Source organism: Urocitellus parryii, chromosome 1 (assembly GCF_045843805.1).
Source record: "Urocitellus parryii isolate mUroPar1 chromosome 1, mUroPar1.hap1, whole genome shotgun sequence".
NCBI classification, from domain to species: Eukaryota; Metazoa; Chordata; class Mammalia; order Rodentia; family Sciuridae; genus Urocitellus; species Urocitellus parryii.
In genome coordinates, this window is record NC_135531.1 from 109,409,169 (window position 1) to 109,435,726 (window position 26,558).

Consider the following 26,558-nt stretch of genomic DNA (forward strand, 5'->3'; position numbering starts at 1 on the left):
GGAGTGGCGTCGGCGAAATGATGAGACAGGAGTCGTTCCCTTTGAGCAATCTTCAGAGAGAGAGCTAAAGCTGCTTTCTCTGGGTCCCCTTTTTATTACAATTTTTCTCATCATTATAGATTCACAATACGTCATTGATTATATAATTTAAAACTTTGCCAAGACATGACATTTCCTTAACCATGATTGAGAGCACACCGATCTACATTCTTCCAGGATATGACCCCCAGCCATACAATCATCAAAGTACAGAATCATCAATAAAACATGTCACCAATTTACATCCTTCAGATTTTCCCAAGATTTACTATTTTTCCCAAGATATGTTATTTCCTTATTAACTAATGCCAAACTACGTAACCAGACTCTAAGTTTCTTAGCCAATCATTAACCTAAAGTACACCTGCACTTTATTTTTAATCTAAAATTCCCATCTAAAAAAGTCCCTTTAAATCTTATATTTAAAATGTCCTAAAGTTTATGAATTATCCTTAAAGCATATCAGAAACCTATATCACTAAAGACTTAATAATTTCTAAACTTAAGAATCTAAATAAAATAATATTTTTAACATTATTCTAAAACTGTGTCTTATAAAGCTATTTTAATTAATTCCTAAATTTATTCTCATAAAACTGGTTGAGCTGCTTTCTCAGAGAGTTTCTTTTGTTTCTCAGTCAAGGTACACTAGTTCTCATAGAATTTGTTTCTCAGTCAAGGTGCACTAGTTCTCATAGAGTTTGTTTTTCAGAGGATGATTGTTGTCTGTTATTAGGTTTGTCCACAATGTACTAAGATAGAAGAATAGCCTTTTATTTTGTCCTTGATATGCTGAGGGGTGGGTAGCAGAACAGCTTCCAAGGCATGAACTACCTGTTCTGTTCTAGCCATCTGAAATTTAATTTGTTTGGCATTTAACATACTCATGCCTCCTGTGAGAAACATAAGCATGAAAATGCAAAGTCCCAATTACATAAAAAAAGGGTGGCTTTGCCAGCATTCATCCTCACTGTGACCCTGTCAAGACAGTGGGAGAGCGGCTTTGCCAACACTTTTTCTCACTGTGACCCTGTCAAGACAGTGAGTGGGGGATCGCCTTCACCAGGGAATCATGCTATAAAAACATGAGTTTTTCAGGGGACATAAAGAGTTCAAACCACAACAATCAGTGAGAAGTAAAACAAATCAGAATGCTGTTAGAATGGTGGTAGTTAACAAAACTGCACAATATTCCTTTTAGTAGTTGACAAACTAAACTCTCTCCTGTGACTCTGGCTGCATACAGCACTCTTTTTCTTCTCTATTTATTTATTTTTTTATTTGTTCTACTTAGTTGTATATGACAGCAGAATGCATTTCAATTCATCCTACACAAATAGAGTGCAACAATTCAATTCTCTGATTGCACAGGGTCTAGAGATATACCATTCATGTAATCATACATGCACCTAGGTAACGATGTCCGTATCATTCCACCAGTTTCCCTGCTCTTATAACCCCTCCACACTCTCCCCTTTGCCCAAGTCAAAGTTCCTCCATCCCTCCCATCCCCCGCCTTCCATCATAGATCAGCATCCACTAATCAGAAAAAACATTTGGCCTTTAGTTTTTGGGATTTGCTTACTTCGCTTAGCATGATATTTTCCAACTCTATCCATTTATCTGCAAATTAATGCTGAGTAATATTCCATTGTATATATATACTACAGTTTCTTTATTCATTCATCTATTGAGGGGCATCTAGGCTGGTTCCACAGTTTAGCTATTGTGAGTTCAACTGCCATAAACATTGTGTACACTGCACTCTTACTACAGAGACTTCTTGCTGGGGTGAGCAAGCCCAGCTGAATTTGGAGGACAATATGTTTACATCCTACTGTGACCCACATATGTGCAGACTGGAAAAAATAATCCTTGAAAGAAGGAGCAAAGGAGTAATAGGATCACTGCATGGGTGGGGCCCAAGAATGAGGGAGGTGAAAACAAGGAAAAATATATGGCTAAATTGTTTATGCACATGTAGCCTAGGGACAATCAGGAACTGTCTAAGCAACATTCTCAATGCTTACTTTAGCTTTCTGGAGAGAAGGAGGCATGTTTCTGTCTTTAAAATACTTAAAAACAGGTTCAGTGATGGCAGGACAAAGGGGACATGCTTCTTTATATGACATCATCTCCCACTTCCATGTTCAGAAGGGTTTTTATACTCAAGGTCATTTTCAGAATGAAAGTGAGACTTTGTGGCAGGAATCTTAAAAACCTAAAGATGAATGAATTATATGGTTCATCAAGACCCATTGAAAGAGTGACTTTGTGGGAAGCAAGGGGTCATTTTTCTTTCCCACATTTTGTTACCATAATCAGTGATTATTATTGGCAGTGATTATTATTGCCTAAACACCCCACCTCTTCTTGTCACCAAGATTTTACAGATTGTCAATAGAATTTCGCAGGAGTTCTGCAGAGAGCGCATGCTCTGTGGGTGCATATGTGTGTACAGACAGAAAGAGGAAGACAGAAAAGGGTGATTAGAAATACAGAGATAAGGCCTGGGGTTGTGACTCAGTGGCAGAGTGTTTGCCTGGCATGCATGAGTCACTGGGTTCAATTCTCAGCACTGCATATAAATAAATAAAATAAAGGCCCATTGACAACTAAAAAATTATTAAAAAAAAAAAAGAAATACAGAGATAAGAGAAACTGTAAGAGGTAAACAGTCAGGTCCTCATCTCACCCTTCCACCCCCCATATTATAAAGAGCTTTATTGGGACACAATAAAGATATACTAGAAATTCAGGGGTCAAAGATGCTATAACGAACGACTGTTTTTAAATTTTTTTTTAAAGACAAGAATCTGGTAAAATCATCATTATCATCATCAGCAGGGACAGGTTTAAAATAAGCACATAAAAAGATTTGTTTTTTCACATTATGACCCCAGCTGACAGCATAATTTATTACTGATGTATACACCTTTTTTTGTGTGTGTGGTACTTGGGATTGAACCTGTGGTACTTTACCACTGAGTTATAACTCCAACCCCCTCCCTTTTTTCCCCTTTTGATACAGGGTCTCACTAAGTTGTCCAGACTGACCTCAAATATGTGATCCTCAGACTCCTGAGTTCCTGGGATTGCAGGTGTGCTCCACCCAGCTCTTATGTGAAAAATCTTTTTATTGGTTCTTTGATGATGTGTACAATATTTGTCTTAAAAATGCTGAAGAGGGAAAAAATCAAATGGATTGTGCTAATGTCTGTGTCCTTTAGATCACTAGGACCACTGATGAACAAAAAAAGCATTTTCTGAATTTCACCATCACTAACATACATAAACCAAAACAGCAGACAATTCATATTAAAGTCAGAAAAATTTCAGTCTGATTCTATGAATTTATAAAGTAGGATGAGTTGTGGAAGGCAAGGAAAATACATTCTTAAAAATGAATCTGGGCTTATTTCAAAGAATTGCATAAATGAATACCTAGATGATGTTTTAGAGCATTGTAGAGTATATGTAGGAAGGTACCTTAAATTTTCACAAAGCTTGAGGGCTGAGGATATAGCTCGGTTGGTAGAGTGCTTGCCTTACATGGACAAGGCCTTGGGTTCAATCCTCACTACATAAAAAACAAAACAAAACAACAACAACAAAAAAAAAACCCATGAAGCTTGAGAGGTGAACCATAATAATAATAGTACTTCCAGAATATGGAAGATTGGTAATTGATATTAACTAAAATAATATATGCGTAATTATAGATTAAGATACCAGAATGCATAGAAATAGCATTACAACTGATAATCTCTTTATAAGTTGTTTTCTGTTTCTAGAAAGGTAGAAACATACATCTAGAAAGTATACAAGTGTTTAAGGGCAAGGTATTTTGGTGGACTCTCGTCATTATTTGGCTACTTGGCATTTGAAGCCCCTTAACCCCGTGTTAAGATAATCTCCTACATTTGAACCCAGGTGGTAGAGGCTGAACCAGCCCAATGCTTGCTTTCCCATGCTGTATAGTTAATGCACAGGTGTATGACCTAGATTCCACTATTAGATCCACCGGTACCAGATTTTTGACTTGTAAGCTAGTAATGAAAAACAGAACCAGTAGCAATAGCAAGTGGCATTTCCAATGCAAAAAGAATACCAACTCAGAAATGATGGAGCATCCTTTCCTTTCGGACAGCTCAACTTGTAGTGCTTGTTGGAATAAGTTCCAGGTGCAGAACCAGCAGCCATGCTGTGGTGGTGACAATTGTGAGATCTGTTTCTTTGCTGAGAACCATCCAATCTTTTAAAGCATCTTATCTAATTTAAAAAATGTGACGACTGCTCATTATCGGAAATATGTAGAATTTAGAAAAAGACAAGGTGTTTTCATGTGTACACACATATGTAGGGTTTATAAGATTGGGATCATACCATAGTTTTATTCTTGTAATGTGATTTTCTTTCTTTCTTTTTTTGGGGGTACTGGGGATTAAACTCAGGGGCACTTGGCCACTGAGACACATCCCCAGCCATATTTTGTATTTTATTTAGAGACAGGGTCTCACTGAGTTGCTTAAGGCCTCACTTTTTGCTGAGGCTGGCTTTGAACTCACCATTGTCTTGTCTCATCCTGGGATTACAGGTGTGTGCCACTGTGCCTGGCTTGTAATGTGATTTTCTGTTTTATTTTCAATGCCTTTCTTTGACAGGACAATTCTAAATAACAACATCATTTAACTGTTCTGCTGTTGAATGTTTAGATTTAATATTCTGTTGTCAGAAGGCTTCGAAGAACATTCTTATATGTAAAACATTGACTACATCTCTAATTATTGCTTTAGGGTAAATTCCTAGATGGCAGATCATTAACAGTAAAATGTGAACATTTTAAGGCTCTGTACCCATTTGTAAAATTGTTCTCCAGAGGTGGCTGACCCACTCTTGATTCCCTGGTGGGTTCTGAATATACAGCACTGAAAATGAACTTTTACAAAACTGGAATGTCAGACATGAAAATATTTTTTAAAATAATGAATGTGATACCTGCTATGAGTACACCACTTGCTCAACAAAGCTATGGATTTTAGAGGCATTATCATATTGAATCCTCACAATAGCACTATGTTTTGATACCCTAAGTCCCATAAAAAAAATTAAAGGGAAATGGCCAAACTTCCTGAGTTCCACAAATCATAAAATGTAGACTCAAACCTGGAAAAGCATTAGCTTTCTTATTTCAAAATTCACCTTTTCCCCTAATACCACTGTAACTCAAGAATGTAAATAGCTTTTGCGTTTTGAAATAAGTATTTGGAAGAAAAGAAGTATGAAGTGAGTTGAAAGTAGTAGCGTAGAGGTAGAGAAAGTGTTAAAAAAGCACAGCACATCTTAATTACCCTTGTTTACAAACTGACAAAACACGGGATGAGCACGGTGTTTTAACCAATGAGTATTTTATTAAAAGCCAGTGGTGCACCAGGCTCAGTTGTTGTCCAGTAGGCCGACAAATACAAATGATGCCACCAATTCACTTAGCTTATCTGATTAAACAAAATACATTTCATAGAAATGATTATAAAATGCATTGCTGATAGAAACAGAGTATATTTTATACTTCTAGATCTTGTACCCTAAATAATTATTAGTAAAAACCAGCCAACCCATATGGTAAATAAAGTTAGCAACCAGTTGTTTCTTTATTTTAGTCAACAGAGAAAGACAATTGTCTTGTTGAAATGGGTTTCTGCATTCATCACAGCCTTGCTGTTTCAAAGCTAACGTAGCTGACCTACAATATGAAAAATTAATTTTTTATTCTGTATTAAATAATTGTTAAACACTTTTGGTTTAAAGTTAGTTTTGGTTTCAGAATAAGTTTAATTTAGTATTTCTGTCTCCTGCCTCATGATTCACCATCTGTGGTGGGTGAGAATCACTCCAATTAAGTATTGGTTACAGGAACAAAGCAAAACATAAATGGGATATTTTAATCTACTTTGCTTGACATTCTTACCAAAACTGAATAAGAAGTTAAGATACACAGGTGATTTCAAGCAAAACACAACAGCAGAAGGGGGAAGGGAGTGGGAGGGGGACTGGTGTTATTTGAAGCAAGCCTGTCTAATATTTAGAGACATTTTTTGGAGACTCGGGTCATTCTTTAAAGGACTGTATTGAGTCCATTGGTGTTTGATGTATCCCTAGGTTTGAAGGTTGGCTAGGTGGGGTGTAAGAGCAAAAGGAGGGTGGGAAGGACTTAACAGGTGTGGGGTGGAGTGTTTACTGACACAATCACGGCAATCGCAGAACCCCAATTACCCCAGGGAGTGTCCACCAGGCCTTTCCTGAGACCTCCAGAGATGGGTCTGTTTTCTTCAGGCAGCGGCGGCAGCAGCAGAAGCAGCAGCAGCAGCAGCAAAAACTTCTTCAGAGACAAGGTCAACTTTTATTGCACAAGAAGCAGAACAAATCCCCTCCCCTTTCCTGAGCTGGAGACCTCCCAGTGCAAACAGGTCTGGATTCTCATCGGCTCGCACCTCTGGCCAGCAGGGGGCGCTTAACAAGCACGCCTGGGGAGCACCTTCTTGGCGGGGAAACGTGAGGTATTGTGTTGGCCCCAGCAATCTGGTGGGTCAGTCACTATTCTCAAGCAGCTTTTGTAAGTTGTTTTGTATCTTGAAATAAAAAAGAAACTTCTGTTAGTAAACAGAATGGAGTATCTTAAGGGGGTATTTGCCATGGCCTGTATAATACTTGAGATTCAATATTTTCTACCTTGAATAAAAAGGTACACATAGGTTAAAGTGAATAAGGCAAGCAAATGATTTTTCAAGGACTAGAATTCTGTTTGACAATCGAATCTAAAAATGAAAAAAAAACAAAAGACTAGAGGAAAAAAAAAAGAGTGGCACAAAAATGAAAATGTCAGTAGAGACTGAGAGAAATGAGGTAGAAGAAAAAGAACAAAGAACTGACAACATCCAGTGCCACCCAAATTCATTTAGAGACCATGGGAAATTGGCCTTTCCAGAACCCATTTGATTTTTTTTTGTACCAGGGATCGAACTCAGGAACACTCAACAACTGAGCCACATCACCAGCCCTATTTTGCATTTTATTTAAGACAGCGTCTCACTGAGTTGCTTAGTGCTTCACTGTTGCTGAGGCTGACTTTGAACTCGCGATCCTACTGTCTCTGCCTCCCAAGCCGCTGGGATTAAGGGAGTGTACCACCACACCTGGACCCTTTGGTGGTTTTAATTAGGCAAATGACACATCATAATCATTAACACTCCCATTAGATATAATTTATGCACAACATTCCCAAGAAGACTGTAAATTTCACGGGGATAGGGATTGACCAAAGGATCGACCATGTCTTATGCTTGGACTTTAAGCATAAAAATGGGCATTAAATGTCTGTTGAATAAAAGAATTTTAAAGAATTCAGAGCAAGGAATTCTCAACAACCAATATGGTGATGGGAGTAAGGAACTCCATGCATCAAAGGAAAAAAAAAAAAAAAGAGAACATATTCTCCTATGATCTGGGTATTTGTCCCCTCTCACACTCATGTTGAAACTTAATCCCCAAAGTCATATATTTAGTATTTTGAGGCAGGACTTTATAGGAGGAGGAAGAGATACCCAAGTTAGTAAGCTTGTTGTCTCACCATGTGAACCCTTGTGCCACCTCAGGACTCCACAGAGTCCCTATCAGCGAGAAGGCTTTCACTAGATGTGGCCCCACAACCTTGGACCTACCTCCCTACCTCCTGAACCATAAGCTGAATAAGCCTTTATTCTTTATAAGTTGCCCAGTCTGTGATCTTCTGTTACAGCAAAAGAAAATGGACTAATAGACTAAGATATCTTTTGAAAAGGTCTGTGATGTCCTTCAGGCATACTTGGGCAAAAAAAAAAGAAAAGGTCTCTAATGTGTATGTTCTAGGAACTGGATGTGTCGCTCACCTTAACCACCCAATACCACACACAGGCAGTTCTGTACATGAAATTGAGGACCAGAGGGGTTAAGGAACATGACCAGTTACACAAGCAGAAAGTGGCAGAGTAGTGATAAAAACAAAGGTCTGACTCTAAAATTTACACTCTTTCTACCATTAATGGCACTTCTAGTATCAAGAAAATAACTATGTGTTTCTTTGCTCATAAAAAAAAATTGCCTTTTCTCATATTCCTGCTTCTTAACTTCCCTGCCTCCCTTAGGACCAAGGATAAGTGGAAAAACAGGAGTAGGAAGATTAAAAAAAAAAAAAAGAAAGAAAGAAACAAAAGATAGATATCCAAAATAGTGAAGACACACTTACTAAGGGCGAAAACCAAACAAAAAAACTCCAAAACAAAAAACCAAATCCACAAAAATAAAACAAAAGAGGCAAACAATTTGTAGAAGAAAACCCAATGTCTGATAAATAGATGAGAGGGTCAACCTCAGCAGTAATTAGGAAAATACAAAGAAAATTCATAATGAGATTCATAGTATCAGACTGGTAAGCAGGGGCCTGAATGGGTCAGGATACGGCCAGTGGAAAGAGACTTTGAGGAGACATTTGAGGGTAAAGTTCATAGGGTTTGCCAACACATTAGTCAATCAGGGGCAGGCGAAAAGCAGAAGGAGGTAGACATTATTCTTAGACTTCTAATGAGGAAGACTGAAAAGAACAGTGATCCTATGAATGTCTGTTGAGGTATTAACCAGGGAAAGACCATGAGGCTTAGACATGACCCATCCTTGAAGGTGTGAAAAGGAATCACTGGTACTGTGTAAAAGGAGCAGCCACCTTTCACACTTTTCCATAGCATGGAGCTGCTATTTCACCCCAGGCTGTGCTGTGTAATTGTAATTGCCTCTGAGGAAGGGGGCAGACCCATCCAAAACCAGGGGGGTGGCCTGATAACTTTTTCATACTCAGATTCCCTTGAGTAATGCATGTAACTTATAGCTTTTCAGAATGTCAATTTGACCCACATCTCCTTTTTACTAATTCTGCTTTGGGACAAAGGTGGTCTCCACTGGTACTAATGGAGAGGTCTCCCTAGCTGGCTAGCTGAACTGGGTCTGAAGCCCTACCAGAGACCCAGCCAGCTGTAGACCTGCTAAGAACAAGTCTTCCTGTATTCTGTCCCATTTCTACAGAGTGTGGCATCCTGGCCAGGCCTGGCAGGAGAGTGAGAAGGAGAAAGCAGCAGGATTCTGTGTGCTTCCTATTCAGAGAATACCATTTGAATGTCAGAGTGAAAACTAATACCACCCCGTTCTCTAGGTCAGCATGAAAGGCAACATTAGTAAGCATTTCTTTATAAACAAAACCCAAACAACAGAATAAAAAAAATCATCTTCAATTCTCAGAACCTGATGTTTTAGAAAGGAAAAAAAAATTAGTATCTAACCCACATCTGGTCTAGTTGATTTGGGATTTAAAAGAAAATGTTTCTTAGTTTGGCCAGAGATATAATGACTCAATATGAATTATCTGGTTGAAACAGTGGTTTGGAAATTCCTTTGCTTTCAACCCTTGTTTCTTAAATGCTAGGTAACTTTGCTCATTTATATTTCATATTTCTTCCTAGAACTGCACTATTATGTAAAGCCACCAAATACTCAGAATTCATGATAGCAGTTCTAAGCAAACACTTGATTTTTCACTCTACACCTTTCCTTAAGGATTAAGATAAGAAAGAAAGAAAGAAAGAAAGAAAGAGAAAGAAAAGGAAAGGAAAAGAAAAGAAAAGAAAAGAAAAGGAAAGAAATGGGAAGGGACACAAATGCTGAAAGACCTGTTTATTAGGTTTAATTCTGGGATTTTTCTAGCATGTTGTTTCTCCTTGTTCACTCTCCCATAGTCTTCCAAGAATGCTACAAGCTAATGACAGATTTGCCCTGGGAAGATATTATTAAAGGTAGAGGTACATCAGTGGCCTCATCTACAAAGTCAAGGTCTGGATTCTGAGAAGCAATAAAGCCTAGGGCTGCTTGCTTGACTAATATATCAATTAACTGATATATGCCTCTGTTTGTCTTGTCCAAGAGATTGAATCCAGGGCTTCTTACATGCTGAACACATGCTATACCACTGAGCCCCATTCCCAGCCCCTAGGAGAGAAAGTTTCTAAGCACAACTTTGCAATCAGACCAGTTTCAAAATGTAGGTCCCCAGTCAACTTTCTAGTGTATCACCTTGAGCAAGGTAATAAAACTTGTTCCTTCTCTAATAGACAGTCACCTAATGCAATATTTTATGTATGGCAAGAATCAGCCTGGGTGGTGGTGGGACTGGTCAATTGTCTCAGTTGACTCCCTACCGTGCCCAGTGTCAGTGGTCACTTTTCATTGGGCCCTAAGGCACAGAGGAATATGTCTAATCAAGGAGAAAACAAAAGAAAGACCAAGGGAAACCATGTATTTAAAGGAAAATGAGATCAAAACCTGTTTCTTGGGGGCTGGGGTTGTGGCTCAGTGGTAGAGTGAATAATCTTGCATGTACGAGGCATTGGGTTCGATCCTCAGCACCACATAAAAATAAATAAATAAAATAAAGATTTGTGTCCATCTACAACTAAAAAAAAAAAAGTAAATATGGAAATAAAAAGTATTTTTCCACATTTACTTTGTAAACCCCCACCTCCCGCTCCCCTGCCAGGTTTGGTCATTTAGGTTTTCTGCAGACTGAGTTGTGTGAGTGTGTAAACCCTGGCCCATGGCAATTGATGGAAACTACCATGAAGAAAATGGGTCACCTTTTCTAACTTCACTATGTTAGCTGAAAGTTCTTGGCAGAGGACCTCCACATTTAATTGTACTTGTGATCCCAGGCTGGATGGTGCTATCTGTCTATAAAAACAAAGAGAAAAATTATTAGCAGGGAGGGCAAAGAAAGAAGTGGAATGAATCCATTTTCAATTTGAGTGGCAAACTAGGCTATAATAGGAGAGGGAGCATTTCACTTGTTAATATCAGAAAGGCCCTGCAGTAATCCCCACCTCCAGACTAGGTATTTAGGAAATTAATTCTCACAAGCTCAGCTGAAAATCTTTTAAGCTATTTTTGTTCAAGGGAATGAGTTGTGCCTTGGCTTCCTAACAAAAATCAGACCATTATTTTCAAGTACATGGTTTCTTAGACTCCTTTTATCAACTCCTGACATCCTTTCTTTCCTTACCACAGCATACATTTGTAAGGCTTATTGCTAACTCAGTAATACACAGATCTTTTTTTTCAAATGGGAAAAAGTTTAGAAATGTCTATCTCATTAATTAAATTTCCATTCAAGTCTGAGATTTTTTGGTTCCTTCCTTGAGACTTGTCATACCATCCATCATACCATACCACAGGTGTCCAATATTTACCATTTGACTATTTGGGGCGTGGCTCTTACTCTGGGGTCCTTTAGTTGTTAACACCATAGGAAATTTGGAGAAGTACAGAAAATATATTTTTCTCAGAGAGATGATCTAAAGCTGTTTATGAGATTTTCACAATCAGGTTAAGAACCATAAATCTATATCCACTCTACATTTCTTGGTTGTGATTTAATTGGCGCTGTTCAGTTTTTGGATGGTGGTGACTGGTCCAATTTATTTTACATAGGTGCTGTTTTTAAGATAGAGGGACTTGGTAAGTTAGGGACAACTATTTAAATCTTAAGAAAGATGTCTATATTCTTCATCCTTGACCCATGGAAACATGATCTCAATCCTTGATTTTTTTAGGTGAGGGATCTAAGACCTGGAAAAGTGACTTACCAACATGAGACTCTGAGTAGCAGGTGTTCTCATCCCTGGGCTAGGGATATGGGGATGAGCAGAGCCAGCACCACAGGCTGCTAACATGCTAACAAAGCTGGCAATATGCATGGATTCACAAGAATGGCTCTTCAGCAATGGAAGAGGAAAATTCACATGTGGATTCAGCTGCCCGGCAGCACAGGTGGATCCCTCTGGACAAAGGACCTGGGGCAGCTTGGGTCCTGGAACAGGGCTGTGTCAACAGACCTTCCCACCATGCTGTTCCCTGACCACATGTCACAAGCGATCTTTGTGATTTTTTTTTTCCTTTGGAGGGTATTTTTCAGGTTCTTATTTCCTCCTGGATTGATTATTTTGAAAGTAGAATGAATATTCAATTTGTTAATGGAATTCCCCACTGATTATCACCAAGTTTATTAAATGATAATAGGACATGAGATCTATTTTTCTAATTGAACCAACTTCTTCTTATGTAATAGTGAACTAATAGCCTATAATAATCTGGAGTCACTATGCCTCTAATGCTGTTAGCATTTGAACAGGTGAGAGAGTAAGGGCAGATTATGAATCTATTCCGAACGATTTATTAGGCTTCTATAATATATTGGTTCAAATGTAAACTGTGGCTCAAAAATAACCTGTAGACCAGCATATAGTAAGCCACAGAAGGTCTTTAGGTAACTCAAAGAGTAAAGAAGGCCCTAGAATGGTATACACAGCAATTCTCAAAGTGTTGATTCTAGACCAGCACTATCAGCATCAATTGGGAAGTGCCATCCCAGGCCTATTGCATGAAAAACTCTTGGATGGATCCTACAATCTGTTTGAACAAGCCCTGAAGATGATTTTGAGGCATCTTAAGGTTTAAGAGCCATTGATAGACTGGGAAGCCTATCTTTGTAGTTTTGTAGATCTGCATTTGAATCCTGATTTTACTATAAACAGTGAGACATTAAGTTAATTATTTCTTTTTATTTTATTCATTTATTTATATGGGGGGCTGAGAACTGAACCCAGTACCTCACACATGTTAGGCACTGAGCCATAGCTCTAGCCCCCTAAGCTAATTATTTCTGAGCCCCAGTTTTCTCATCTGTAAAATGGAAATAACAACTCTCTCATCAGATTATGGTAAAAATATAATGAAGGTAATCTGTTTGTATTTGTATCTGTATATATCCATTCTAATAGAGACTCTTGCATATGGCAGGTAATTTGTTAAGGACTACCTCTACTTTTAAAACTCGAGATAAAAGTATGCTTTCTAACCTGAAAGAATGATTTTATTTTACTTGAGGAAAGAATACTATGTCTGAACAGATTTATTTGGTCAGACATGTCAAAAAGGAATGAATAAAAAATCTTCATAGACATAGTCAACTAATTACTAGTCGTACGATTCTATAGTTGTTGGGAGTTTTGTAAACAAATTGGTTAAAGATTTAGACATGATGAAATGTGCTGAGTTACTTGCATTGTTTCTCTTTTACAATGTCCTGACTCACTGCCATTTTATGAAGATAAACTTGTATAGGTTAATAAACAGGCCAAGGTCACAATCGCCTCTTGGAATCATAGAGCAAGACAATGTGAACTTAGGTGCGTTTCTTGCCACATTACCGGCAACAGTATAGTAACTCGAGAACAGTGCAGGGTTAGGTCATTCATTCCTAGGAACCTCCTACCTCTTGACTTTTTTATATCCTTAAAAGTTTCATACAGAATGCATTCTCAGTGAATGTTTGCTAAGGAGGATGCCAAGCTTGGGTCAATTATTATGCTAATCTGAACAGCCAGCAGAGGTCAGCTAGAAGAAGCGTCTTAGTCTTACTCGGTACTGTGGGTATCCACGAAGGACGTTAGTGACCCCAGTCGCTCCTCCAGAGTGTTAATTCTGTATCTCATGTAGAAGGTCGAGATGATTAGGGCACAGGCACTGGAAAGAGATAAAGAACAATTTCCAGCAGGTTAATGGCCAGGATCTGATATTCAAAAAACAATAAACCCAGAGCCAATTTGTATGCTGGAGCAAAGCATTTTCTAAAACAACTTGGCTAAAGAGGTGTTCAAAAGATCATTTTAAAAATAGGTCGATGCTTGGGGCTGGGGTTGTGGCTCAGTGGTACAGTGCCTGCCTAGCATGTGTGAGGCACTGCGTTCGATTCTCGGTATCACATATAAAATAAATAAAAATAAAGGTCCATTAACAACTAATAAAAACATTTAAAAAATAGGTTGATGCTTGTCATGGAACTTCATGGCCAGAAGGAGAGTTAAAAAGACTATAGCTCTAGTCCCTCAAATTGCAAATGATGGACATTCTAATAGGACTGTTCAAGGTCAGACCCAAGCTGGACCATCAAGCCAGTGTTCCTCCTCCCTCTACTGGAGGAGTCTGGGGAGAGAGTGCCTAGTCTGCTCCCCAGTGACTCACAAATCCCTTGCTTTATCTGGAAACCAGACTGGGCATGTTCTCTTTATTGTGAGGAACAGCTTAGAATTGGACCATGCTATTTTCAGAAGGACTGGTTACAGACTGGAAGCTGTTTAAAAAGTCAATGCCTGTGTTTTTAGGAGAGGGAAAAGACATTTTGAAGATGTCTTGTCCTTTCTTCAGAGGACAGGGAACAGATGGAAAAACAACAAGAAAAAGATACTTTGTAATTTATAGAACAATGTTCCAAGGAATGGTATCTATTCAGAACTTAGTTCTCTGCTGAATTTGGTACAATCATTATGAAAATGTGACCTATGCTTAAGAAACAAAACAATGTCAATGTAGGGGACAGAAATTGTCAGACAAAATATTTGGGTCCCCTTAGAGACAAATACAACAAAGATTTACAATGGCTCTTGGCAATGTGAAGAGGTTTTTCCTTGAGAGAATTGAATCATTTGCTTAAATCACTCAAGAGTAAATACATTTACTTACACAATTGCATAAAATATAAGAATATGGTGGAGAGCCGGACATTTCTGGGACTTCACTTTATGCAAAATTCCAATGTTTTCTGACAGACCTGTTGGGTGGAAACCAGAAAAGCAACAATTTGACACCGTGGCATTCTTCCTTCATTAGGCAATGTCTCAGTGGGGAAAAGATCCTGGAGACAGGTGCTCATTCCCAGGGAAAAGACATCAGAGAAAAATATTAACTGAAGCCTTTTAGTTGTCACATTAACCAGTAGTTTCAATTGTTTCTAAAATGTTTCATCCAACACATGTTCACTGAGAGCCTTCTTTGGGTCAAGTATTGAGTCGGGATCAATGGAGAACAATAGAACACCATCCTTGCTCTCATGCCAGCATAACTGGTGACCAGTTGTTAGAAGATTAGTGAACAAGAACCAATTCAATGATTTGCATTTACCACCAATATTTGGATCATCATCTCAAAGTATTCAAAAGAATGAAGTGGTCTCCATGAAGACTAATTCAGCTTTGTCCCCCCCAGAGTACAACGCAGAACTGGGTACTGGTTGCTTAATGAACAAGAGAGAATTAAAATGCAAAGACCTACAATGAGAAGGAAGGGACTATGTAGTCATCAAGTAAGACAATGAGATATTTTAAAGGTTACAAACAGAAATCTCCTCCCCTTCAAACAAAATAAACAAACAACCCCTCTTCCCCAACTCTGCTTTTTACCATGTGCAGGGAGACTTTTGACTTTTCCTTCAGGAGTTCTGTTGACATGGGCATCTGCCCGAGTTGGTTTTGCTTCTCCCTTGGAGACGTTCAGAACTGTCTGGGATTCTGTCACATGGAAATCTACCAAGTCAAAGTGGAACTGGATTAGTTTTCTCCCCGATGCATTTAAAAACACAGGATCAACTATAAAGCAAAGCACTCTTAATCTGTATAATGGCCAAGTACATAAATGGATCTTCTCATAAGTTGGGTGAAGTGGCTGGTGATGGAAATCCAATGCTCAAGCAAACAAGTAATAAAACAATATAAGCACAGCCTGTTGTCACCCCACCAATTTGCAAGGACAATTTGTCTATAGCAATTAATACTATCACTGAAATAAGAAGTATGAAAATACTACATGCTGATTTTCCTCCACCATGCTAATATTATGTCCATTTAAGAGACTTTTGTTAAATGCATAAAGGGAAATGGACTTTGACCACTTAGGCAATTCCTTCCCCTTAAACTTTCAAGATGCCCCCTTTCAGATTCCCTTTGCAACTGTTAACTAGGACGACAAGGTGGGCTTTTTTTTTTTTTTTTTTTTTGTCTCTTTCTATGGGGAGAATGAGAGAGTTTAGTGGGGAATTCAATTTTAGTTCAGAAACAAAGATCTGCCAGACCTCGAGAGTTCTCAGACTCTGGAGTTTGAGAACCAGAACTGCTGTATCCTTCCATGTCTTGACTTCTCTGTCGAACCACTCCATCCACATCTGAGAATTCATCATTGAAATCCTGAGAGAGACAATGAAAGGAAGAGAGGCCAATTTTTCCTCATTAAACAGGCCGGCTTTTGTGACTTGTGGCCATCTCCATTAGGCCTGACCCATAAAATACGGAAAAGAAGGAAGGATTACCCCACACTACTGGGATTTTCCTAAGAGATCAGAGTATCTGGTTACTGAAACTGAGATTCTTCTGGGCAGTTAGCATTCTGTCCACAACAGTGGCTAACTTGTTTGAGACAAATGTCTAGAGAAAAAAAAAAAAAATGCTGGAATGCTAATGATTTGGAAGGCTTCCAGTGTAAAACTGAAGAATTCTCATTAGCACTTTGTAATGAGAAAAAACTGAGTGCTATAGACATACAGAAGAGAAAAGAGTGGATAGAAAGCTCTAAATCCAAGTTGGAATACATAGACAGAGAGGTATTACTAAATTATAGTTTTTTAAAAGATGTTAAAAACAGAAGGAAAAATGACTTTGAAAGTAAACCATAAAATGAAAGTTTCAGCTTTTTTTCTTCCCTCAACTAGATCAAAATAAGGTCAGTAATGTAAAATTTAAATTATAGGGAGATGATAGAGGAGCAAGGGAAAAGGCAGAGATGTTTCAGTTTGCATTCCTTGGACTCCTCCAAAGTACTTGGAACTACAGAGATAAGTGGGATCATTAAAATGTCCCAGCAGGAGTATAATTAGGCTGAGCTTTTAACATTTTAGTTAGCTGCCAGATGAAGAAGAGACTCCTCTTGCAAGCAAATCACCAACCTTTTGCCTTGAACTTGCCTCTTTTGGTCATCTCAAAATTCATTTGTATTTTACATAAGAATTTATAGGGGAACGAAAACTGAAAAAAATAAATCTCTTCAAGTTCATCATGATCTATTGAATGCCTATCGTGTTATCAGGCTGTATGCAAAGCTCCTCACATACATGATTGCATTTATTGCTCCTAACCACACGGTGATGTGGCCATTTTAGTGGATGAGAAGACTGAGCAGTGCCGGAGCTTGCCTGATGACATCACATGATGGGTGGAGCCCGGATCTGAAGCCAGGCTTGCTGGATTTCAAATCACATCTAATTGTGTTTTGCACTGCTTCCCATTACTTTTTGTAAAAGACAGATCCTTAAAAAATTGAGATAAAATTCACACAACATAATTTAAAATATGCAATTCAGTGGTTCTTAGAATATTCACGAGGTTGTGCAACCATCACCACTATCTTGTTCCAGAATAGTCCTCCCCAAAGAAAGCCCATACCCACCAGCAGTCACTACCAATTTCTCTCTCCTCCCACTCCCTGTTAACCACTGACTTAATTTCTGTGCCTATGGTCTGCCTGTTTGACACATTTCAGAGGCAGAGGGTCCCTGACTCACAAGTTTTTGACTTTGTGACAATGTGAAAGCAATTCACATTCAGTAGAAACTATATGTCAAATTTTGAATTTTGATCTTTCTCTAGCCTAGTAATATACTCAATAATAATCTCTTGTGAAGCTGGATCGTTGCAGAGAACAGAAGCTCTGGGTCAGCCAAGTGACCATAAGGGAAAACAATGGATACTTTGTGGTGTACTCCACTGGTAAGCCCTGACTTTCAATGAGCTAGGCATAGTGAATGAATTTTTGACTTATGATATTTTCAATTTACGATGGGTTTCTGGGGATGGAATCCCATCATAAGTTGAGGAACATCTGTAACTGTAATCATACAATACATGACCTTGTGTGTCTGACTTCTTTGATTGAGCATTATGTTTTCACTTGCCACCCATTTGGTTACACATATCAGCACTTCATTTCTTTGTTACGGCTGAATAATATTCTACTGTATGTATATACCACATTTAAAAAAATATATTAGTTAGCCGAAGGACATTAGGAGTTTCTCCCTACTTTTTGTCTGTCATGAATAATACTGCTATAAACACTCTTGTGATAGTTTTTATATAAACATTCTACTATTCCTTAAGAAAAAATTCTACTACTCCTTAAAAAAATTCTGTACAGGAAGATTTGTAGGAGGTATTGAAACTATGGAATCATACTGCTTCACTAAATGCAAATATATAAGAATAACAGATTTGGGAATAATTACTTGTACGACACTGTACTCTTTGGGGAAACATTATATTCCATTAGAGGTACAAACCTTGTACAAAAGAGAGTTATTTCCCACTGGAGATTTACCCTACAGTCAACAAATTCTAAAGGAACCAAAAAAATGTCTACCTGTTACTTAGGCATTATGGTTTTCTTTCAATCATTTCTGAGTTTGCCTCATTTTCTTTTCTAAGCTGTCAAGCCTATGAAGGCAAGAATTAGCTTTCTCTCCACATGTCTGAGGCAGGAAAACAAGGCTACTCAGCAAAAAGGGATGCCCACTCTCACCTCCTGATGGGAGAGAAGCCCTGAATTAATTTTGTTTTTTCCAGTTTTCTTATAATATATACTGGTATGGTGCTTTGAATATAGAATACATTTGTGGGCTGACTTATGCCCTGCTTCAAATAGATTTGCAAATCCCTTTAAAACCATGCTAATGGTATATATAGCTCAGTCATAGGGCACTTGCCCCCCTCCACCACCCCCGCAAAAAAAAAAAAAAAGAAAAAGAAAAAAACAAACAAGCAAACAAAGCCAGTCCTTATGTATTTCTGTGGTGACCAGAAACTCACTAAGACAGCTTATTATCATGTTTCATTTGTTTTACAGAACTCTTCAATTACTAGAAAAAAGTTATGGTTTCCAGTGTGTCCCTCTTCTTCCAGAGAAAGAGAGATGTGTCTCGCTGCTTCAGCTCTGCCTCAAACTCTGAGGTCCTAAGCTCCTCCCACACCCTGGCCATGGTGTACCCACACAGTAATTAAGGAACACACTCCCTTTCTTTTGCATGAAGATAGTTATGTAGGCAACTTACCAGGGGCAGAGATGAAGGGCGGTCTGCTTGGAAAAAATTTTCACCAGAAGACTGAATGGGGCTGCTACCAACACTTACATTCTGAAATTATTGGAACAAAATGAAAATCCAGATCAATTATAAGCAACCAGAGGCAAGAGAGAAGAAAGGCAGCTATAGAAACTCAAGATGGTCACACTTACTTCCAAGTGCCCACACACAGATTTTAGCAGTTTGTAAGTTGAATCTCTGGAGAGCAAGGAGACAAATATGTACTGAAAAACAAAAGGGAATAAGTATTAACAGAGACTCCATTATGAGAAGCATGAGTTCAGAGTTCAAATAAGCAGCTGTATATATTTGTTTTCAAATGACACAAACCATCGTCCTTACCCAAACATTCAAATTTTACTTCATTTAAATAAATAATAAAGCAAGTATTACCTCCCCCATAGCAATAAGACTTCTAGACTCAATTTAAGAATAATAAAGAAATGTAGGGCTCCAAAATTCTGACATAGGTGCCCCCCAAAAGCTCAGAGAGCAAAGGGCATAGACATTAAGAAAAGACCAGTGGTATCTGCGAGATCCTCTTTAAAGTCTCTCCCACTTCAGTTTTGTTTTTGTGTTTAAAGGTATTCAACAATTCCCCTGAGTCCACTTTTTCTGCCCTGACCTAGATTTCCTCTGAAAACTTCCCAGCAACTCTAATAGGCCAGTTCTTTTTCACACCATTTCCAGATTCTTCCCTGTACAAATATGGAGATTTTTCTAGTGGTTGCTTATAAGTGAGTTATGGGAAAAGAGTAAAATCAGAGCCAGGCAAATAAGCTGGAGACAAATGACATAAGGAAAACTATTACCATAAATGGGATATTCACAAAATATAAAAACTCACTTTTTCTCCATCTATCTGAGCCACTGAATCTTTTCAGATCCCCTTTGTGATGATCCCTCTCTTTCATCAAGAAAACTCGATGTCATTTCCAAGTACGTATTTATTATATTCCAAAGTAGTTAACACTGTGGGTTCTGGCATTAGATTCCGTTGTGAATTTTGGCTTTGATATTTACCAAGTGGGTAATTTTGGGGAAAGCTGCTCAAGCATTCTTCCCTCATAGGTTGGTAGCGTGGAATAAATGAGAAAATACAAAGAAAGCATTTGATGTGATGAGGGATACTAATGCCAGTTAGCTGTTGGTATTTTTTAAAATCTCAAAATAGATATACTAACTTATTTTCTAGCTCATTAGAATTGCCTCTTTTTATCTTTCCATAAGCTATCTAGTATGGTGAGAAGTGGAATATAGCTATGTGTTTTCATAAATATAGTAGGTAAGAGATTAAAAAAGAATGTCAAGTAAAAAACAAGTACCTGAACTTCTCCATTTCCTCTCTCCTGTCAAGCTAAATAAATACCATTCTCTCTTTCCCTCCTCCACCCTCTCTCTTTGTGGTGATGGGATTGAACCCAGGGCTTCAGGCAAGCTCTCTATCACTGAGTGATCCCTAGCCCATGAATTATTACCACCTTGAATGGGAATATTTCTGGTTGCACATGTCTGGGATAGCCCAGGAATCAACAGTAGCTCTAGAATTTCTGGATAGAAGAGAGGTTGTCCAAGCACCTGGTAGCAAAAAAGGGTGGGAACTGATCCCAAAGCTATAACTGTGGAGCAGGTACAGGTTTCATGCATTTGGGATGACTCTGGGGAGGCCCCTAACTGGTTATGAGAAGGCTGGCCAACCCCCTCCTAGAGACTCCTCAGTGTCACCGGCCTCCCCTATCAGCAAGGCTACTGTCATTATTTTTTTTTTTAGTTATATTAAAGAAATTGAATATTTCAGTTTTGTCTGACTGAACAATTGTTAAGGAAAGGGAAGTTGGGAAAGAATTTAACTTTTTTGACCTTGGTCAAGCAAGTATAGTTAAGTCACTAGGAAATTCAAAATTGGGAACAATTACATTAGAATAAATCATTTTGTGGGGGGAAATCTAACATAATTTCCCTAGGCTATAATTTTTAGAATTAGTCTTATAGAAAATCTCCAGCTTCACTGTAGGAATGATGACATTTATGGTTTCAGGTCTCTGTCCTTGGCAAGAATCCTGGAAGGCAACAGAGCCCAGAGCAGGAGGATAAAGCAAAAGTGCTCACGCTCTGCAGGAGTACTCACCTTGTCTGTGACTGTTGCTATAATCAGGGCATTTGGCACCAGAAGAGCAGTTTTGGTTTTCTTTATTAGGGTTACTGAGAATGCCGGAATAGAGATCTGAAACAGATTCAGGAAGTTAGCACTGGTTTAGACTTCACACAACACCACTTCAAATCTACACATTTAAGCAAAAATGGGGAGAAAAGATAAACAAGGAAATCAACACCAGCATCAAGCTCCCTAGACTTCATGAAGAAAAGTGAATCTTCTCAGCAATTTAGTGAGACCCTCAGCAACTTAGTGAGACCTTGTCTCACTAAGTTAGTAAAGCATTCCTGGGTTCAGTCCCCCTGTACCAAAAGAAAAATAAAAGTGAATCTTACAAAGTAGTATGAGTCAGGCATGGTGGCACACACCTGTAATCCCAGTGGCTTGGGAGGCTGAGGCAGGAGGATCTTGAGTTCAAAGCCAGCCTCAGCAATGGTGAGGCACTAAGCAACTCAGTGAGACCCTGTATCTAAATAAAATACACAATAGAGCTGGGGATATGGCTCAGTGGTTCAGTGCTTTGAGTTCAATTCCTGGTAACCCCTCCCCTCAACCAAAAAAAGTATAGTATGGATGGTGCCACCTGAACTCTTCAAACTGGTGTTTATAAAGCCAGAGGACAAATCTGGACCAACAATTCTACTGAGAGTCTTACTGGGAAACTTTTATCTTTAGACATGGGGAATAGAATATAAAAATTACATTCATTTTCATTTATTAGAGCCCAAGAAGTTTCAAGATTGTGGTCACCCGCTTTGGGTTAACTTCCACATGCCCTCCTCCCCTCTGTACAGGGCATGTGTGGGTGGGGGCAAAATTCAAGAATGCCAGTGCAGTAGAGAAATCACTGCAGAGTCTGGGTTATTCAGTTCTGTTACTATCTGCATGACTCGCTCAGTCTTACAAACTTTCTACTCTGGGCCTGTTTCCTGATCCATGTATCGGAGATAGACTTGTCTATAGAATTTTCTATGACTTAAATGTGAAATATAATATGAAAATATATGGAAAAAGGCCAGTGTCAGATAAAAATTTCCATCCATTTCCTCATTTGTCTCATGAAATCAGGATTTTTTTATTAGAACCAAAAAATAAATTTATTAGAACCAAAAATTCCAAAAATAAACATACATTGGTGAAATATAAGTTCATCTCTGGTTCGAATAAAAATGACAAAACTGTAGAAGCTGTCATTATTAACACCTATTTAACAGATGGGAATGTCATTTAATTATGATAAGACTATAAAGTTGGTTATCTTACAAGATAATGAAATTTGTTTAGAGAGGTACATGACTTGCTTGAGGTCCTACATAGAGAAGGTTACAAAGGTGAAATCTGAACTGAATGGATCCGAAATGTGGGTTCTTTTCAATACATTGTGATATAAGAATGTACGAGATGGTGCAAAGAACACTAGGTTCTCCTGATATCTTGTTATATCCTTCCAACCACATTTGGTTTCAAAGAAGAATAGATCATATCACTTTGATCCCTGAATAATAGAGCCACACAGGAATGGTTAAAAGAAAATGATGTCACTCCCTCCATAGGTCTGTGTGCTCGCCTGAACATGTGTTTTGTTAAAATACTTCACTTACTCCAAAAGAGATCAACAAGATTGACAGGAAAGAGGAGGCCTTGCGTTAGTACTACCAGCCTGAGGAAGGAAAACGAACTTTTAATTTTGAATCTTTGCATTCACATTTGGGTTTATGAGATGCGCTGACTAATTGCGCTGCCAAGTTCCAGACAGGAAGACTAAGGAGGAATGAGGAACTAATCCAAATTAGGTATTTTCTCAAAGCTATTTTGCCAAAGAACTCTACCCACAAAAATTTTTAAGAATAGGAGGTAATTCTGCAGTTGTAAATTGGGATACCTTTGGGAAAACTGAATTTAAAGACCTATGAAGATTAATGATAATATCAAAATGAGTCCAATTGGTTTTTGAGCAGCAGTGCAAACACACAGTGACAAGGGACTATAAATTTAGATTTTTCTAAGGCACCGAACACCCTTAAGGAGTTTTCAATCATGAGTGCAAAATTACAACTCCACAGCATTTGTGAAATGAAGCTGAAATTACTTTTCAGTGAGACTAGATGGAACTTGATACGTGCATGCTAATTTTACTAGTGTCTGAAATAGAGACCGGCCGAGGACAAGGTTCTGATTAAATTAAGGTTAACTTTATTAATATTTTTCCACGGCAGGGTGCTTAGAAAGTTCCCCTTCCGAGAGCAAATTATTTGGGTGCCTTCAGTTCATAATGGAACATGCTGGACTTTTATTGACAGTGAGGAAATTCTGTAACCTCTCAGAAGCCCAGATCTCTTTTGATACTCTTCAGAGAGGAAGAAGCATATGAGTCACTATTATGGTTCTTATTCCCACCCCCTGCTAATTTTCAATCTTCTGCCTCTGTAAGTTAGACAGAGCATATGCAAAAACAATCTCCAAGAGTCTGCATCTTTAAACACCTAGGGTTTTACCTTCTTTTTATCATTTCTCTGTTAGGTAGAAGTACGGTTTTTAAAGCCATTGCAGAATAGTATTAGCTTGAAATTGCATTTACTACCTTTATTCTTCCATCTCTTACTAAGGACTGTCTTGGTCCATGAATATCTTTAACCCTTGCTTCTCTGCTCAGAGATGTTGGCTCTCCCTGAACTTCTGAGAACTACCTTTACCACACTGATTGATACTACATAATCTCCTTCCCCAATCCATGAACGAGTTCTCATAATCCAGAAATCTAGACCGCATGGTGAGATACTGCTTAATATTGCTTTGTGTTATATTGATTCAGATAATACCTCAAAACAAAATTTGCTTATTTAAATGTGTCTCTACAAAATAAAGAAGGAAGGGGCTGGGGATGTGGCTCAAGTGGTAGTGTGCTCGCCTAGCATGTGTGAGGCACTGGGTTCAATTCTCAGCAGTACCACATAAAAAATAAAATAAAAGATATTATGTCCACCTGAAACTAAAAAATAAATATTAAAAAAATAAAGAATACAAAAAGAACATGTTTTACCTGAAGAGTAGTATGCTTGTCTATACCTAATGCCAAAAAAAGAAAGTTTCCATTGTATTTGTTGATGGTCTCTATACACGTGCCAGAGGAAGCAGGAAGATATTTTTAAAGAAGCAAATCAACTCAAATAAAAATAAAAAAGTTTATCATCAGCCTACTTCCTGGGTATAGAGACTGCTTATTCATCATCATGAATCAGAGTGACTGAAAACTCACTGTCATGCAACCCAAGAAGGTGTTTTTCTTGACTTCTTACTCTGGTGACCTGAGTGAACTGTGATGTAACACCATGCTCAAGGCAAGGATGTCATCAGGAGGGGATTATCTCTTCTCTTCCTACACTGCGGGTTTAGAAGGCGGTGCCGTGGGCAAACTGCCAATTTCCTCAGGTTATTCTCATTTATGCTCAAGTGTCACGCACCTCTGCTCCCTGAATCTGTGTTTAAAGAGAATGAAAAGGCTCAGTATCAGAGAGTCCTTGGGGAAGTGGTTCTGAGCCTCCTCCAGAGGAGGCCTGAGTGCTGCCCTTGCTGCTGAGGATGTGCTTCATGTGCAGGTCTCCTCTTTGTTGGTCTGAACATGGTGTAAAGCTTAACATTTCTTACACAAAGGGTTTTGGTTTTAATGAATGCCTTTGAAAGAAATTGTATCACCTTCCCATATGAAACACTCTTGGAGTGTTTCTGGTGACATTTGGGCAAAGGGTATCTGGGGGAAAGGGACATTGTGCTTGCATAAGGAAACGAGTGAGCATGCTGAAGGGAGGACTCAATCCTTGACTCCATTTTCTCTCTCTCTGACCTGTTGGTCTCTGAGTTATTCTTCCCCTCAGTTATCTTAAATTCCAGGTCTGAGAGATAACATCTGATGATGGATATTGAAACTGCCCTTTCTGCCCCCAGCCATGATTTCGTTGGTGCTGACAAGACAAGACCAGCCCAGGACAAAGATCAACTCGACCAGGATCTGAGCAAGATCACAGCCACTGCCACCCCCTAGCCTCTCGCCTCTGCTCTTTCCTGGTAGAACCACAGTGCTCCTGTGGAGGCCCTGAAGACAGCACTCTGACCTGTCTTCCCAGTGCAACCACACTGAGAATATACTCCCCGATCGCTTTTGCTATTGTTTTTTTGGGGTAGCTGGGAGTGGGCCTGGTCTGCTGGGATTCCCCAGGGGCCAGGACTACAGTTAACAATGGTATTTAGGCAAAGAGGGAAGTTTACGTCATCTGGGGGCACTGAAAACCTGTAGTCTTTGAAACCATAGCAAAAGAAACTTGGTATAAAGGCATAATCATGATATATTTACAAACAGAGTTAAGCTAAAAACAATTTATATGTGCAATATATAAAAATGCAGGATTAGCTTTCTTTTCTAGAGATCATACCAACCTTAGTGTCCTTCCCAAAGACCTTGGAATGAAAACAAATCCAGTTTTCTGATACAAAGAGCTTTCCTTGGTATAGTATTTCTTTCTGTAGAGCGCAGGTAAAGCCTGGGAGAATACAGACAGGTATAAACAGCACCATTTAGGATCCCACTAAAATATTATTTTCATTATTCCCATTTAAAATAGAAGTTGTGTATCTATTCAAGAATGGGCAGAGATAATACACTCATACTCCAAAATTCTATCACCTCTTTCTCAGTCATCTTTAGTGGAATAAAAGCTGCGGTGATTGGATTTTATTTTTTAATTCAAAGTCTTACAGATTCTAGAATAAGAATCAAAATGGGACGCAAGTCAACCATCATACCCGAGAAACCGAGACTGGTGTTTCAGAAGCCTCCTGTTTAGGAAGGTGTGTCACCCGTGTGCCAACTGTGGCACGCCTGGTCCTCCCTTTCCAGGGATCCTCACTAATGACTCACTAAAGAAATAGCCGGCCACTTCAGGGAGAGCATGTGACTTTGCCCTCTGCCTGGAGATCATTGCAGGAATCTAGCACCTTGCCTTCAACACATGTACACCAAGAGAGGCTAGGTGTGAACCTTGGGGCCCAATGTGATGGGCCACACACATCATCAGCATTCTGGGAATCTGCATAGCACAGATATTAGCATATCTGTCTACTTTGACCTGTGTGTCCTTTTAACTTTCTTGTAGCCTCTCTTGACCCAGGTTTGTTATACTAAAAAAAAAAAAATCTCAGGATGATTCAATCAGCTGTATTTCAGCAATAAATACAAAAGGCAGGAAATCATTCTGGAACTATGCTGGATGAGTCCATAAC

The 26,558-nt window shown here is 38.7% G+C and overlaps 1 protein-coding gene across 2 annotated transcripts in view; it reads right to left on the reverse strand.

Moving 5' to 3' along the window:
• Window positions 1–6,146: 6,146 nt before the first annotated feature.
• The window catches only part of Gramd2b (GRAM domain containing 2B), a 66,888-nt gene continuing 46,476 nt past the window's right edge, over window positions 6,147–26,558 (reverse strand). The window contains exons 5-14 of one of the 2 annotated variants that reach the window (XM_026380155.2): window positions 25,716–25,819; window positions 21,258–21,353; window positions 19,282–19,353; window positions 19,100–19,180; window positions 16,076–16,187; window positions 15,408–15,530; window positions 14,692–14,779; window positions 13,591–13,695; window positions 10,752–10,845; window positions 6,147–6,668 (exon numbers count right to left, since the gene is read on the reverse strand). In XM_026380155.2, coding sequence (XP_026235940.1) covers window positions 6,627–6,668; window positions 10,752–10,845; window positions 13,591–13,695; window positions 14,692–14,779; window positions 15,408–15,530; window positions 16,076–16,187; window positions 19,100–19,180; window positions 19,282–19,353; window positions 21,258–21,353; window positions 25,716–25,819 — 917 coding nt within the window. In that variant the 3' untranslated portion in view covers window positions 6,147–6,626. The remainder of the gene's footprint in view (window positions 6,669–10,751; window positions 10,846–13,590; window positions 13,696–14,691; window positions 14,780–15,407; window positions 15,531–16,075; window positions 16,188–19,099; window positions 19,181–19,281; window positions 19,354–21,257; window positions 21,354–25,715; window positions 25,820–26,558) is intronic. The other variant, XM_026380156.2, reaches the window with a different exon arrangement.